Source organism: Quercus suber, unplaced genomic scaffold (assembly GCF_002906115.3).
Source record: "Quercus suber isolate HL8 unplaced genomic scaffold, Cork oak 2.0 scaffold_11, whole genome shotgun sequence".
Taxonomy (NCBI): domain Eukaryota; kingdom Viridiplantae; phylum Streptophyta; class Magnoliopsida; order Fagales; family Fagaceae; genus Quercus; species Quercus suber.
In genome coordinates this window covers 1178644-1196834 of record NW_027069477.1, presented here as the reverse complement: position 1 = coordinate 1196834, position 18191 = coordinate 1178644, and the positions used below count along the sequence as shown (strand labels likewise).

Sequence of the window (18191 nt, the reverse complement as noted above, 5' to 3'; positions counted from 1 at the left end):
TTTTATTGTCACAAGAAATGGCACTACAAGAGTCAGTGCAACTGCAAAGAGTTGAATAAGCATCAAGAGGAGAAGGAGAATGGAAAGCTCTTACAATCAGCTAGTGTTGTGAATCATTTTGATGACTTTCTTATTCATTTGCAAGATTTTCACTTATATTTATGTTATATTGTTTTTATCACTAGTAACTGATTCATCCTAAAACACTTTTTGATACTCAATTAATTTTTCTATTCTTCTCACTTTTTTTCCACCTTTTATATATATATATATATATATATATATATGTATGTATGTACATTTTCTTGTAGATATTTTTAATAATAAAATATTTAGAACAAAAAGAAACTCTATCTATTAGATTATAATAGACTAGTATTTTTTTTGTTTTTTTTGTTTTTTTTTTAAGTTTGAGTGTAGGGAAACTATCTATTGAGTTAAGCAACTAAGTACTAACAACTATGATTGAAAATTTTATGAAATTATATATATATATATATTTTTTTTTTTTAATTTGTTGACATCTAGGATATTATATACTATATAGAATTTCATATCTCCATATGTGTAAAGAAACAAAGAAATTGAAAGAGAAAATTTAAGTATGTAAATAAAATAAACTAATAATGTAGTGTTCTGTGATTTTTTTTTTTTTTTTTAGGTTTATTTTTTAAAACCTATGCTACCCCTACCGACGTCCCTACCCCACCCCAAATTTGTAAGTTAGTAAAATTATAGAATGAGACATTTATCAACGCCAATGTCAGAATGTAAAGACATTACAGTAAAGCTAGTACAAAGTAAAAGCGCAAAAAGAAACGGAGTTTTTAGAGAAGAAACCTAAGGAGCATAATTAACGGCAGCTCAGCCTAAATGCAACACTCAATGAAGAAGAAAGTTTGAAGCGCAACTTAGGAAGTTCAAAGTTAAAAAAAAATAAAAATAAAAATACTTTCTAGCCATTTGTATAGAAAAGAATGAGGTTTGAGATTGATTTTTTTTTTTTTCCTCCTTGAATTCAGTTTTGTTTCATTGAGAGAGATAGAGAGTTACTTTTTAGCATCTATGTCTGAGAGGTTAACGAGTTTACTCTAGAACTCTCATAGAGAATAGGAACAGTTTTAGTCACACATTCATTGATTTTTTTTTTCTTTGAAAAAAAAAATACCTTTTATTCATTAGTTAATATTTGGGGCCTAATTAATATTTTCATAGATAAAGAAATATTTCTATTGATTAAAATTTGGGACCCTTTTTTTCTTGGGGTCTTAGGTCATTGCCTAACTCCGTCTACTATGATACCAATGGACGGTCAAAACTCTCTTTTTTAAATAAATGAACTTTTGGCACGATACATTCCAATTACAATATTTTTTTTTTTTTTTGGGAGGAAAATGTAAGATAGCCTTAAAACTCTAAGTCATGATCGAATACATGACATATAGACGATAATTCCTCTATCCATACAACTACAGTTTTTAGATAAGAATAAAAAATGAATATCCATATTTAAATATAATAGAAAGAAATGTTAGAAATATGGATTTTTTATATAGGATATAGCTTCATGGTTTTACAAGGTAAGAAAACATTGGATTTATAACCATATCAGCCCAATTACTCAAATTGGATCAATCTCCTTAATTGGTATGCAAAATAATAAAATTTAAAATAGTAATTTTTTCAAAATAGAAAAGGGAGTAAAAAAAGGAGGAACAAGTTTCTTTTGTTTTTGTGGTTGAGAAAAAGGGAGGAATAATAAGTTAAGAACTAAGAAAGACACTTTGTTACTAAGGGGAAGGGGTCATCCCTCTCCCTCTCCTTATAGGAGGTTATGACCATTTCTTTATTGAAAATTTTGTAGTTTTTCGATTTGTATGGCAAATGCCCCAATAATAATAATAATAATAATAATTACATTTTACCCTTTTAAAAAAAATCCATGCAATTCTTCACCTTCTTCAACCAAGACTACAATTGTAAATTAAAAGTCCCAAAAAAAGTCAAAACTTAAGAATATATTAATTTATGGAAAAACTTAACCGATGCTCTAAGGGCATTAGTTTAGAAAATATTTTTATGATTTTTTTACAACTTTTTATATTTCTTATAAAAGTTGTATCAAAATCAATTAGTTTGGTCAATATCAAATGCCACGTCAGCATTCCACTAAGTCGGGTAGGACCTAAATTAACAGACATTGACAGAAGAATGAAAGTAGAACATTTTGCAAAGTTTAGGACTCAAAAACAAACATTTGTGTAAGCGTAGGGATAAAAACAAGATTCATGAAGTGTTTCATATGCTAAAAGTTTTAGCATTTTTAGCAAACTTGCTACAGTATATTGATAGAATTGTATTATAGAATGTTGTATAATTAAATAACAATTTTTAATTATCTATTAAATAACAATTGTACTATAGCATGATCAGTTTCAAATTAAATAACAATTTGTACTAGTAGAATTGTACTGTAAAAGTGCTAAGGTACAATAGTTGAGTTTTTTTAATTATTATTTTAATGTAGTGTAATGTTAAAATAAAATATTTGATATATAGCGTATTGTAAAATAATGTATTAAAATTGATAAAGTGGGTTTTGATGTGGTAAAATAGTATTTGGCATAACACATCTTATGGGAATACTCTTAAGGCCTCCATCGTGCTTAGGTCCCCACAGGTTTGTGAGCTATTGTACCGGAACCCACTTTTCATTTTCTATAACTCAAACTACTCAAGATTAATTTGGATTAAGGATGGTGGTGAGAGTGGGTTTGCAAAAATGAAGGTAAAACTAGTTGGACCATCTGTTTCCTTTGGTTGTGATATGGGATTTAGATCTGGGTTAATTAACACAACAATTAATTATCATAGAAAAATCAAAACACAAAATCAAAGATCAAATTGGACCTACTTGACTTATAAATGGTTTCTTAGAGATTTTATTGTAACACACGGTCATGAGCCAACAATCCAAAGATGCGAAAAAGCTAAACCTCTGCACAGCCAAACCAATGCTTCATACTGTTACCAAATCCACAAAAACAAAAACAGAATGTGATCGCATTCTATGGCTCTTGTTGCTGTGTTTTACCTTGCGATCTTGGTTTCGTGGATTTTCGTTTAATTTCTAAAATAATTTTTCATCGATGTGGTGGCGGTGAGATTGGTTTCTGATTTTGGGATTTCTAAAATTTCTAATTTTCTTAAAACAACAAATAAATAAATAAATGTTAATTTTTGACAAGTCATATGTTGAGACCTGATGTGTCAATCTATTTTTCTCCAATAACTGACATGGCACCTTAATTTTAATATTTTTATTAGTGAATTAATGACTTGGTATAATTTGAACCACTTATTTCAAAATGAAAGGTCAAGATTAAAATAACTTTACGTAGTAGAGTACGCTAGGAATTCTAGAGAATTTTGATTTGTCTTTTGATTGTTGTTTTAACTTTCAAATCGTTCAGGATGAAGATTAAAATTTAGACCGTTTTGCTTAAATGGTGTTTAAAGTTTAAACTATATTTCAGGAAAAAAATGCCAGAAGACCTCCTAAACTTTGGAGTAGTAGCCAAAACCCAAAAGACCCCTGAACTTTTATTTTAGCCAATTTACACTTTAAACTTTACTTAAAAATAAAAAATAAAAAATAAAATAAATTACTACGTCAAGAAAAACAACAACCTTACAAATATACTAGTGCAGCCAACCCATATATCCTGGAGGTGTTTGAAAAAATAAAAAATAAAAAATATCCTCTAGACTCTAGTATGGACAAAACAGACTTCTACTTCTACTTACATAATCCATGCCTTACTCTTAATGCGGGCCTTGCTTTGTAAAGCATTTTGATCAAATATAAACTTATGGAAATCCATGGCTTTGTCGCCCAGATTGTTATGATCTTTTCGATGTACCATTTCCTTGTTGGGTTACACTTACACATGCATCGACTTCAATTTACAATAGAAACACATGCAGGGTTAAGCAAATTTAGGGTGACCATTGTGTCATCCCACCGGTGGATCAAATGGATCCATGATAATATTTGAAGTGACTAACCCATTTCACTACCCAAAAAAAAAAAAAAAAAATAGTATTTGTTCTCTTGGCATGGGAGATTTCAGATTTCAAAGATGAACTCGAGGACGAGTTTGTTTCAAGTGGAGGGGTCTGATGTAGGACACAATTTACTATTTAATTATTGTAATTTATTATTTTTGGTATTTTTATGTAAAAAACGTTATTTTAAGTTTAGGTGATTTATTTCCTTGTTTTTTTGGTGCATTTAATGCTTTTTAGGTCAAATTTGATTCCTGTTATAGTTAGGTATTAATTAGGAGTTATTTTAGATTATATTTTCTTGTCTGTCAAGTTTTACGGAGCCCTTAAAAATGCTCCTAATTCTGTAAACGTTTTTCATAGTTTTATTATCAATAAAAATTTAGACGTGTGTCTATTGTGTTCTCTAGTGGATTTCAGACCTATCACCTTGTGGATTCAAGGAATCCCTCGTGGATTCGAGGTTTACTACCCAGGAACTAACAGTTTAGTTTCTGTTTCATCAAGAGAGCATCGTGTGTGCTTCTCTTCAGGCTTCCGCGACATCATTTTTTGATTTGCATGGCAAATGCCCCAATAATAATAATAATAATAATAATAATAATAATAATAATAATAATAATAATAATAATAATAATAATTACATTTTACCCTTTTAAAAAAATCCATGCAATTCTTCACCTTCTTCAACCAAGACTACAATTGTAAATTAAAAGTCCCGAAAAAAGTCAAAACTTAAGAATATATTAATTTATGGAAAAACTTAATCGATGCTCTAAGGGTATTAGTTTAGAAAATATTTTTATGATTTTTTTTCAACATTTTATATTTCTTATGAAAGTTATATCAAAATCAATTAGTTTGGTCAATATCAAATACCACGTCAGTACTCCACTAAGTCGGGTAGAACCTAAATTAACAGACATTGACAGAAGAATGAAAGTAGAACATTTTGCAAAGTTTAGCAATCAAAAACAAACTTTTGTGTAAGCGTAGGGATAAAAATGATATTTTACCCTTTAATTTATTTTAATTTTTAGAAAATTAGAATACCCAAAATTTGAAACCCAATTTCGTTCCTCTCCTCTATTTTCATGGGACCTAGCAGGAGAATGACATAGAACTTGACCTCCATTGAATGCAATTTTCAAAAGTTTAGAGCATTCTCATCAGGTGTGCCAAATGTCAAATATTTGGCATTTGGCATACCAAACACCAAAAAACAAGATTCATGAAGTGTTTCATATGCTAAAAGTTTTAGCATTTTTAGCAAATTTGCTACAGTATATTGATAGAATTGTATTATAGCATGTTGTATAATTAAATAACAATTTTTAATTATCTATTAAATAACAATCGTACTATAGCATGATTAGTTTCAAATTAAATAACAATTTGTACTAGTAGAATTGTACTGTAAAAGTGCTAAGGTACAATAGTTGAGTTTTTTTAATTATTATTTTAATATAGTGTAATGTTAAAATAGAATATCTGATATATAGCGTATTGTAAAATGATGTATTAAAATTGATAAAGTGGGTTTTGATGTGGTAAAATGGTATTTGGCATAGCACACCTGATGGAAATACTCTTAAAACTCCCGTTATCGGCCTCCATCGTGCTTAGATCCCCACAGGTTTGCGAGCTATTGCACCGGAACCCACTTTTCATTTTCCATAACTCAAACTACTCAAGATTAATTTGGATTAAGGACGGTGGTGAGAGTGGGTTTGCAAACATGAAGGTAAAACTAGTTGGACCATCTGTTTCCTTTGGTTGTGATATGGGATTTAGATCTGGGTTAACACAAAAACTAATTATCATAGAAAAATCAAAACACAAAATCAATATCAAATTGGACCTACTTGACTTATAAATGGTTTCTAAGAGATTTTATCGTAACACACGGTCATGAGCCAACAATCCAAAGATGCGAAAAAGCTAAACCTCTGCACAGCCAAACCAATGCTTCATACTGTTACCAAATCCACAAAGACAAAAACAGAATGTGATCGCATTCAATGGCTCTTGTTGCTGTGTTTTACCTTGCGATCTTGGTTTCTTGGATTTTCGTTTAATTTCTAAAATAATTTTTCATCGATGTGGTGGCGGTGAGATTGGTTTCTGATTTTGGGATTTCTAAAATTTCTAATTTTCTTAAAACAACAAATAAATAAATAAATGTTAAGTTTTGGCAAGTCATATGTTGAGACTTGAGACCTGATGTGTCAATCTATTTTTCTCCAATAACTGACATGGCACCTTAATTTTAATATTTTTATTAGTGAATTAATGACTTGGTATAATTTGAACCACTTATTTCAAAATGAAAGGTTAAGATTAAAATAACTTTACGTAGTNTATCAAATACCACGTCAGCACTCCACTAAGTCAGGTAGGACCTAAATTAACAGACATTGACAGAAGAATGAAAGTAGAACATTTTGCAAAGTTTAGGAATCAAAAACAAACTTTTGTGTAAGCGTAGGGATAAAAATGATATTTTACCCTTTAATTTATTTTAATTTTTAGAAAATTAGATTACCCAAAATTTGAAACCCAATTTCGTTCCTCTCCTTTGTTTTCATGGGACCTAGCGGGAGAATGACATAGAACTTGACCTCCATTGAATGCAATTTTCAAAAGTTTAGAGCATTCTCATAAGATTTGCCAAATGTCAAATATTTGGTATTTGGTATACCAAACACCAAAAAACAAGATTTATGAAGTGTTTCATATGCTAAAAGTTTTAGCATTTTTAGCAAACTTGCTACAGTATATTGATAGAATTGTATTATACAATGTTGTATAATTAAATAACAATTTTTAATTATCTATTAAATAACAATTGTACTATAGCATGATCAGTTTCAAATTAAATAACAATTTGTACTAGTAGAATTGTACTGTAAAAGTGCTAAGGTACAATAGTTGAGTTTTTTTAATTATTATTTTAATGTAGTGTAATGTTAAAATAAAATATTTGATATATAGCATATTGTAAAATGATGTATTAAAATTGATAAAGTGGGTTTTGATGTGGTAAAATGGTATTTGGCATAACACATCTTATGGGAATACTCTTAAGGCCTCCATCGTGCTTAGGTCCCCACAGGTTTGCGAGCTATTGCACCGGAACCCACTTTTCATTTTCTATAACTCAAACTACTCAAGATTAATTTGGATTAAGGACGGTGGTGAGAGTGGGTTTGCAAAAATGAAAGTAAAACTAGTTGGACCATCTGTTTCCTTTGGTTGTGATATGGGATTTAGATCTGGGTTAACACAACAATTAATTATCATAGAAAAATCAAAACACAAAATCAAAGATCAAATTGGACCTACTGGACTTATAAATGGTTTCTTAGAGATTTTATTGTAACACACGGTCATGAGCCAACAATCCAAAGATGCGAAAAAGCTAAACCTCTGCACAGCCAAACCAATGCTTCATACTGTTACCAAATCCACAAAAACAAAAACAGAATGTGATCGCATTCTATGGCTCTTGTTGCTGTGTTTTACCTTGCGATCTTGGTTTCTTGGATTTTCGTTTAATTTCTAAAATAATTTTTCATCGATGTGGTGGCGGTGAGATTGGTTTCTGATTTTGGGATTTCTAAAATTTCTAATTTTCTTAAAACAACAAATAAATAAATAAATGTTAAGTTTTGACAAGTCATATGTTGAGACCTGATGTGTCAATCTATTTTTCTCCAATAACTGACATGGCACCTTAATTTTAATATTTTTATTAGTGAATTAATGACTTGGTATAATTTGAACCACTTATTTCAAAATGAAAGGTCAAGATTAAAATAACTTTACGTTGTAGAGTACGCTAGGAATTCTAGAGAATTTTGATTTGTCTTTTGATTGTTGTTTTAACTTTCAAATCATTCAGGATGAGGATTAAAATTTAGACCGTTTTGCTTAAATGGAGTTTAAAGTTTAAACTATATTTCAAGAAAAAATGCCAGAAGACCTCCTAAACTTTGGAGTAGTAGCCAAAACCCAAAAGACCCTTGAACTTTTATTTTAGCTAATTTACACCTTAAACTTTACTTAAAAATAAAAATAAAAAATAAAATAACTTACTAAGTCAAGAAAAACAACAACCTTACAAATATACTAGTGCAGCCAACCCATATCCTGGAGGTGTTTGAAAAAATAAAAAATAAAAAATATCCTCTAGACTCTAGTATGGACAAAACAGACTTCTACTTCTACTTACATAATCCATGCCTTACTCTTAATGCGGGCCTTGCTTTGTAAAGCATTTTGATCAAATCTAAACTTATGGAAATCCATGGCTTTGTCGCCCAGATTGTTATGATCTTTTCGATGTACCATTTCCTTGTTGGGTTACACTTACACATGCATCGACTTCAATTTACAACAGAAACACATGCAGGGTTAAACAAATTTAGGGTGACCATTGTGTCATCCCACCGGTGGATCAAATGGATCCATGTTAATATTTGAAGTGACTAACCCATTTCACTACCCAAAAAAAAAAAAAAAAAATACAACCGCGTTTTTAAGACACGGCTATAACTCCTAAAATCACAAGTAACTATAGCCGCGTTTTGTAGCGTTGCCTATACACCATGGCAATAGACCGACTTGGAGACCTCGAGTCGAGTGGAGTCTACAGCCTTGCCCAGTAGCGGAATTACACATACAAGGATCCTTTATAATATTCATAATTATTAAATATTTTTTAAGATATAACTTATAAAATTAGGAGTTGGCACCTCAGCACCAAAAATTCTTAGTTCTGGCCTCGTCCATCAACTTGTGGATTTGGAATCAATATCATGTGTTCTCGTGTAAGATTTATGTTCCAACATCAATTATAACATACCATGTATTTATGTTTATTCTCTTTATAAAAAATCAAAGTTTAAAAATTGATAAAAATAAAAATCAGTCATATGACATACCATAATTAGAGTATAAAATGAGATTGAAGATTTGTGTTATGAACTTAGTGTGTCAAATGAGAACCAAGCCAAGAAAGTCATCATTGTCTCCAATATGACCATCCATGCATGAACCTAATTACTAAACCAGTAATTCTAAAGAATATCCACTTGTCCGTTCGTAGTTCTTCTTGCCTTGGAACAAAGACAATGTTGCTAATAAAATAGAGGTATAAAAGGTTGATGTCTTCAGGGGTGAAGCTAGGATTTTTTGTTTGGAGGGGCCGAATTTTGGTATTAATATATTAGTTTTGAGTCAAGATAAAACATCTTACACATGCGTAAACGTATATACACAAATATAAACTTTAATATTTTGAACCTAGAGTAGGTCATAATTTATAAATTGTATATAAAATTAACAACTTTCAAATATATATATTCGCAAGATAATTTTTTAGAGGAACTTATCATCTTTTAAACTCCAATGAGTATACAAAGCTGTCTAGTTTGATATTAAACATAAAGCTGTCTAGTTTGATATTAAACATGTACAAAAAATGAATTAGAGAAAAAAAAAAACTACATTGTCTCTATAACTACTAGACCAATTGACAAATTCTATTGATTTTTAGGAGTATTATCGGACTAACTCAAACATTTGGGGGGGGCAACTTCAATTTTTGTATCTAAATATTTAAAGTTTTAACAATTATACATAATATAAAATAATTTTTTTAAATGTTGGGGGGCTATAGCTCCGCCCCTAGATGTCTTGTTCATATAAAGTTAATTTAACATTTTCACGCATATGGGGAATTGAGAAAGCATTTCTGCATTTAAAAAATAATAGCCATCTAGTTGCTCGCAGACCTTTGAAGAGTCCAAATTGATTATAAATTGTTACCCCTAGCTAAACCCTGATTTCATCGTCACTGTCTAACATTATCATTTAGTCCACTTGTTGTTTGCCTCATGTGAAAGGGAGGGTGGACACGTTACCTTGCTTGTAGACTGGAATATGGATGACTAGCCCCAAATCCAAGTGAAATCATTATCGAGGCATGTTTGAATGTATGAAAAACTAATGTTTTATGTGAAATTCGCCATTTTTTTTTTTTTTTTTTGGAGATCGTAATCATCTTACGTAGAAAACTTATTATTTTATATAATAATCCTACTATTGCAACTAAAAATTTTATTATTTTATGCAAAATGAAGTCATTCATATATGATGCAAGATCATATTTGCAACAATTAACGTAAAATCCTAACTTGATTTATGGTAATAAAGACCTTAAATTTATTAATACCATATTAATAAAAAGTTAGGTTTTAGAAGTTGTGGTTGATCCTACTCCTCCAATTGAAAATTATATTAATTATCTCATGGAGATTGCAACATTGTTTCAAGTAAATATCATATTTAATTACCAAATATACTATTGACACCTCCTCATACACAAAGTGTTTGGGGGTCTAGGAGAGAAAGGGTTTGAACGGCCGGGTTAGCAACATGTTGTAATTATTTTTCAAAAAAAAAAAAAAGATAGAAATAACAATTTAATCGTTCTTATCAACTTTTCATTTATGGCTTCATCATTTTTTTTTAAAGGTTTAATTGTTGCTATTAACATTTTTGTCTTTTCATCAAGTTGAATGATTTTTCCCTGCACCCACTCTTGATTTACACATTTATAATCACCATGATTATCAAGTCAAGTCGAAGTCTCGATATATTAGTCAAATATTCTAAATATTTTTATTTGAAATTCTAATATTCAAGTGACGGAATGCATGTATTTTGAAAACTTATATTTTCCATTATTTAAAACTTCTACCAAAAATAATTATTGTGTATGTGTAATTACACTTTTTTTTTTTTTTGAATATGTAATTGCATTTGATTAGGAATTTCATTTTCTTCCAGTGCATTTGTTTTGTATTTCCACGCTTAATCTGAGATTTTTTTTTTTTTGTAAGAAAAAAAAAAAATCCTTCTAGACATTTTTAATTGAAAAACTTATATCACTAACCTTTTTGTACAACAAACTCTAGTAAGCTTCCAATCAGATTGACAGAATCTGATTGATGGATCATGCGAACCCAAGAAAAGTCATCATTGACTTTGGAGTTGATGGTCAATACAATCATCCACGAATCTAAATCCTCTTTCCTTAAGAACAAAGGCATAGTCGGTATTAAAAAAAATGTATTTAAGGTTTTTTTTATAAATAATATATTTTAATGTTGATATCATGTTCATGATAAACTTAATTTAACATTTGCATGCATATGCCGAATTGTGAAAGCATTTCTACATTAAAAAAAAACAAGCCGTATTGTTTCATGCAAAGACTTTTCAATTGTCCGAGGATTTCCATTTTGACCAATTCCTTGCATGAGTACTAGTTTTGTTTTTTACTTGCCAACACTCATTGGTCACCATAATAAACCATCTATAAATAGTTACAAAGTTTGAAGTAAAAAGCTCCTAAGACTGAGGGAGATGATGGAAATTATTTCTCATCTACTTGCAATTTCGGGAGTCTTAGTATTGGTGTCACTTTTATACAACCTTTGGAGGGTTAGAATTGTTAGTAACAAAAATAATGGTATCTTACCCCCAGAACCATCAGGTGCCTTACCAATCATAGGTCACATTCATAAATTTCTTGGCAAAATCCCAATGTTCCGAACCATGGCAGCCATGGCTGACAAACATGGTCCAACCTTCATGTTCCGATTCGGCATGAAACGTGCACTTGTGATTAGCAATCACGAGGCAGTCAAGGAGTGTTTCACTACAAACGACAAGGCTTTCGCATCTCGTCCAATGTCCAGCCATGGAAAGTACCTTGTTTACAACTATGCAGCATTTGGGTTTGCACCATATGGAACATATTGGCGAGAGATGCGAAAGCTAGTCATGATTGAACTCCTCTCTAGTCGCCACCTAGAGACTCTTAAAAGCATGAGAGTCTCTGAGGTTGACACTTTGGTTAAAGATTTGTACTCTCTTTGCAAAAGCAACGAGCACAACAACCAAGCTAAGGTGGTTATTAGTGACTGGATTGGACGCCTAAGCTTGAATATAATCACCAAAGTGATTGCAGGGAAGAGATATTTTGGTAATGATGGAAATGATGAAGAGGCACAACATATAGGGAAAATTATTAAAGATTTTATGTATGCAGCTGGGGTCCCAGTAATTTCGGATTTAATTCCATTTCTAAAATGGATAGATCTGTTTGGGCAAGTGAAATTCATGAAGCGTGTTGCAAAGGAATTTGATTCTCTAGTAGGAAGTTGGGTTGATGAACACGCTACGAGGAGGGTCAATGGTGATGAGCCAAGTGACAAGTTGGACTTCATTGATGTGATGCTATCTAAGATTGAAGATAACTCTATGTTTGGCCACACGCGTGAAACCATCATCAAGGCAACAGCAACGGTATGTTTTTCTTTTATTATTCACAATTTGTTAATTTGTGCGGTTATAAGCGATACACATATTTTTACACTATACTCCACATACACCCAATGTTTTAAAAGTTTTTTTTCACCAAAATATGACATCTATGTAGTAGGACTGAGTAAGGACCCGGCCCACCCGAAGACCCGACCCAGCCCAATAGGTTTTGGGCGAGTCTGAGAATATTCGGGTCGGGTTTCGGGTCAAAATTTTGGGTTAATTTCAGGTTCGGGTCGGTGTCGGGTCGGCATTGGGTCATTTAAATACACTACTTCAACCCGATTGTTTTTTTTGGAAAAAAGCCCTACTCTGTCCTAGTTCTCTCTCCGCCTCCCTCAGCTCTCCGCCTCTGTTCTCTGTGTAAGTCTTCAAGTTTGTGGCTTTGTGGCTAAAGCCTTCAAGTTTCAAAATTTTTTTTTTTTAATTTGCTTTCTGGGTTTACTCTCTCTTCACTCATTTTTTTTTTTCATATATTCTATCCATTTTATCGTGTTTGTTGTGTTGTGCTGTGGGTCTGAATTTGATTTGAAATTGTTGATTTACAAAGGGTGGAGGATCTGAGACAGAGGTGACTTGGGAGGACCAGCAGAACATTAACAGGTTTGGAAGATTAAACAACCGCTTTCACGAGCTTGAGGTTGAAATCAAAGTTGCCAAGGTATTGTTATGATATGGGTTTTGCTCCATTTTCTTATTTATTTATGATTTTAGCATACGAGGTTGTTAAAATAGGTTTGGATTAAACTTGATGTGCTTTCATTTTGTGTTTTTTTTTAAATGGTTTGGACTGTCTTTATTTTTACTATTTTGGGAATAGAACATTGTCACTTTCTATTTGGAAATGTTAGTCACCGACTTTGTTGCATAATTTGAGGTGGGTTTCGAGAAATATTTAAAACCCAACTCTAANCCACCAGTCCCTCTGTCTGTCCCACATGAGGCAATGGAAGATTGTCATGTATGTGACTATTACATTCCAAAAGGTACTCATTTGTTTGTAAATGTGTGGAAGTTGCATCGAGACCCAAGAGTTTGGGAGAACCCTGAAGAGTTTTTGCCAGAGAGGTTCCTCACAAGCCATGCAAATGTAGATGCTTCAGGTCAACATTTTGAGTTCATACCATTTGGTTCTGGGAGACGATATTGCCCTGGTTCAAAATTTGCCTTTCAAGTGTCACACTTGACTCTAGCTCGCTTGCTTCAGGGATTTGAGTTTCAAACACCATTGAATATGCCAGTGGACATGACTGAAGGCCTAAGCATTAACTTGCCCAGAGCAACTCCTCTTGAAGTTCTCCTCACTCCTTGCCTTTCCTCTAAACTCTATCAAATCTAGACAAATATACAAACAATGCTTGCCCAAAGTATCTGTAGTGTGCACCTTATTTTGAAATTAGTTTACCTTTACATCGATCTTTCTATTTTCTTGTTTCAATAAAGTGGGTTTGCTTCATGAAATGCTATAAATTTTATTACAAAAACTCATAAACTAATATAATAATTAATAGATGTGATTGATGAAACTTTCCTTTTAATAACATAGTAATAAATAAATAAATGTTGATTTGTTTTTTTTTTTTTAATATAATTGGTGACACATTAGTTTATATTTCTTCTCTACTATCAATGGGCTCTGGACAAACAATTCAAATTTCAAAACATTCACAATATCAAGCCAAAGCAAAAAATCAATCTTAGACCTATCTATGTTTATAATATATCATATGCTAACTATATAATAAAATTTGGATATCACAAATTGTGTGGAGCCAAATGGATATACTCTCTTTATCATGTGAACAAACTCTTTACTCTTTAGTTTTATTGAAAGTGATCCTCTCAATTTGGAATGGATTCATTTTATAAAGTTGTTATTTACAACTATATTTTAATGTTGGCTTTAATTCCATGTCAAATTTGATTGTATTTTGTTCAATCATTTCTCTATATTTTTTGTGGGATTTAACGTAAGGGTTGTGTGTGAAAGTTTGGTGAAGATCTATGAAGAAGGAGATTTCGCGAGTAGCTCGCGACTGGCTCACGAGTGTCAATCCACGAAAGGCCATGTGAAAAGCACATGTTAGAATCTAAAAAATTTCATGCTAAGCTGGATTTCACGAGTCACTTTGCGACTTAGGCCAAGTCGCGAGTAACTTGCAAAACTCACTGCCCTTTTTAAAGTGTGTTTATCTCATACCTTTATCAACTTTATATAAGCCTTCATTACTCACGAAATTGTAAGAAGTTTTTCCAAGGAACTTTTGAGAGAGAAAACACTAGCTACACAGTTGAGAGTTAGAAATTGTATATCCACAATCATCTACACTATTTCTCTAAAGTTTTCCTCTACTCCTACATCTCCATATTAGCCCAAACATTTACCTCACCGAATCTAAGTGTTGAGAGAAGTTTTTGTGCATATGGGAAGTATTGGAAGCAGCCATCAATTAGTGGATACAATTTGGAGCTAATTGCAGGATCCAGATAACTAGTGAAGATATGGCTCCGTGAAGCCTGTTGGTAGTTGGAACTTGGAGGGTTTAGGTACATTAAGTACATTAGGCTTGAAGGGTCTTTTTGATATTTGTGTACTCCAACTTTATTCACTAATGGATCAATATCGGCCTGAAGGACCGTGGAAAGGTTTTTCATTGAGTATTTCGATTTCCTCTTCGATAATACGGTTCAGTATAATCTTGTATTTGTATCTCTCTTCCCTTACTCTTTAAGCTTTAGATTTTTTGTTGTTGCTTGTAGTTATGGCTTAAAGAGTAGTTTTGGTTATTGCATATCATTTACTCTTGTTCCGCACTTAAATAAGTTAAAGTAAAAACAATCAAGCTGTATTTTTAAAATTTGGTGTCTAAATAAGCTATAGTATTTTACACTATTTGAGCCTTCACATTTTATTGTTCAAATTAAATTTTACAAATCAAAAAAAGTACAAAGTATCACATCATTACAATTTAAAATGACATGACAGTCTATATAATATTATATCTACAAAATAAAATTTTAATCGTAAAATAAATGAAATGGAGAAAACTTCAAATGGAAAGGATTATGTTCTTTACTTTACATACTTAACATTGTCATACAATGTGCTTCATCATGTGTCTCACTCTACAAGCATATTAAAATTTTAAGATAGTCTACCATATGTGGTACAGCATTAATAAAGTTTCAAAAATTCTAAAAATTAAAATTCTATTACTACAATTGAATAGACCCCATATTTGAGGGCCAAATTACAATTTATCATGTTATTTAATCTATTCATCAAACAGACATACTATGGTAGTATGGTGTGCTTTGTGATGTTTCTCACTCTAACACTGTCATACAATGTGCTTATATGTAATATATTAAAACAAAGAAGTTCAATAAAGGATTCAAATCAAATTCTAATTGTACTCTTATTTTGTTTCAAATGTGCTATTCTAATTAAATTTTGCAAGAATTCTAATTTTGCACCAAGTCTCCCTACCCATCTATTTCAATTTTGCAAGCACTCTAGTTCAACAGAGAAGTTTATTACTCTTATTTCCAACTTAATTAAAATTCCATTGGAAACTATTTCCAGCCAATTTGAAACTACGACCTCAATTTGGCCATTCAAAAGGTTTTGGATGTATTCCAACCATTTTAGAAGTTTGGAATATTTTGAAAATTTTAGAGGTTTCAATGATATTTTGGCCAATTTGGTGGATTTGGGCATATTTCAATCATCCTAAAGGTTTTTAAAAGATATTTTTGTCATTTTGGAGGTTTAGAGTGTATTTCATTCATCTTTTTGAAATTTCATGGATATTTTAGTCATTTTGGAGGTTTTTGGTATATTTCAATCATTATAAATGAATGTTTCCGCAAGTATTTAGTCATTTAAAGGTTTTAATGATATTTTGATCATTTAGAAGGTTTTAGGTATGTTTTGTCATATTGGAGGTTTTAAAATTATTTTGATCATTTTAAAGGTTTTATAGATATTTGGGTCATTTTGGAAGTTCTGGATATATTTTGATTATTGTCAATGTTTATGGAGGTATTTTGGTTGTTTAGAGGTTTTAGGAGTATTGGAAGGTTTTGATGTATTTAAGGCAATGTAGATTTTTTTTTTAAAGGTGTATTTTGGCTATTTTAAAAGTTTCTAAAGTATTTTTGTCATTTTAGAAGTTTTAGTCTATGCAGCTATTGCTGTGATGGTTGTGAATTTTGGTCATACATACATAATTGATTAGATAAAAATGTAAGTTGGGTTTTATCTTAAATAATTGGGTTGTATTGTGCATGGGTAATTAATAGTATATAGCTTTTTTTGATCAAAATGCAAAACTGATCCTTTAAATTATATATTTTGTCCACTTAATTTTTTTAGTTTTAATTTTATCATTTCAATGCTTGAAGTTTCAAATATGGTTAATTCAATCCTCCGTCAAGTGCTGCTCTCTACTAACCAAAACAACTACGTTTTGGATGTTTTTTTTTTTAACTTCTCTTAATTAAAATAAAATAAAATAAAGAAGTAAAGGTAACGAGTAACGACATCATTCCCTAGCCCACCGGAAAAACGAAACAAATCCCCAGCCCTGACCTGAGAAATTTGAGGAACTGAGGAAGAAAGAAAGGGGGGAAATGAGAGAAGCCGAGAGAGAAAGAGAGATCGGGAGAGGGGGAAGAGAGACCGAGGAGGAGAAGAGAGATTCGCGGTGGCTCCGCTCCGCTCCATCGGGCTAGGGTCTACTTGGCGGCTCAACACCGTCGAGCGAGGGTCTACTCGCGGTCCCTCTTCCTCTAGAGCCTCATCACTTACCAACAAAACCTTCAGATGCTTCAAGAATGGTGACCCTGTACACCCACACACAACATAGCACCATGGAATGCTGTACCTGTCAACCATGGTTTAAATAATTTTTGCGATTCTGATATTGTCACTGATCTGGAAGTGTACTAGATCCTGATTTCTATGATACATAAATGAAATAGAATATTCATTTCTAGCATTTTCAACCTGCAAAGTTTTGAATTTTGGATTTTCGTCTTGATTTACTATGTGGGTCTTGTGTATTATAAGGTCACCGTCATTCAAAGCTTAGGAATTCTACTTATTTCCTGCCTTACAATAGAGATTGTTATGGTACCTGGTTGGACCCCAACGTCAGATAAAAAATAGAAAGGCCTTTTTTTTTTTTTTTTTTTTTGTGTTGTGTATTTGATCAATTGACCCGATCGGAAACTTTGTGGTGTTTTGATGTCATTTGGGGAGGATCGTGTTTGTACGGTGGTTTTGGAGTGAAATGGGTAACGGATTGAGGCGGTGACAGGCCAACAACAATGGGTCAGCTGTGTTTGTGTGGCTGTGGGATGAACGGTTGTGGGTCTACAGGGTCTCTCTTCCCTCTCTTTCTTTATCCCTCAGTTCCTTAAATTCCATATAGGATTTCTTTATCCCTCAGTTACTTTTTTTAATAATAAAAAAAATCATCCAAAACTAATAGCAGCTAATAGATGACTAAATTGATTATACTTGAAATTTAAATATTGAATGACAAAATCAAAACTTAAAGAACTGAATTAACAAAAAGTAAAACTTAGAGGTTAATTTTGCATTTTGACCTTTTTATTTTTATTTTTTAATCAGTAATAAAATTGGTATTTAAGTGTCCAACCCATTTATTTTTTTTTTATTTTTTTTTTTGGTCAAAATATGTTTATGTGAGGAGGTA

General features: G+C 31.6%; 1 protein-coding gene and 1 pseudogene across 1 annotated transcript; both read left to right on the top strand.

Moving 5' to 3' along the window:
- Positions 1–18191, top strand: part of LOC112018002 (uncharacterized) — a 32745-nt pseudogene that overhangs the window by 7957 nt on the left and 6597 nt on the right.
- Positions 11481–13804, top strand: LOC112011699 (cytochrome P450 CYP82J17). Its single transcript, XM_065778994.1, is given in 2 exon segments — positions 11481–12576; positions 13286–13804. Coding segments are annotated over 2 exon segments (1593 nt in total). The 5' UTR covers positions 11481–11502.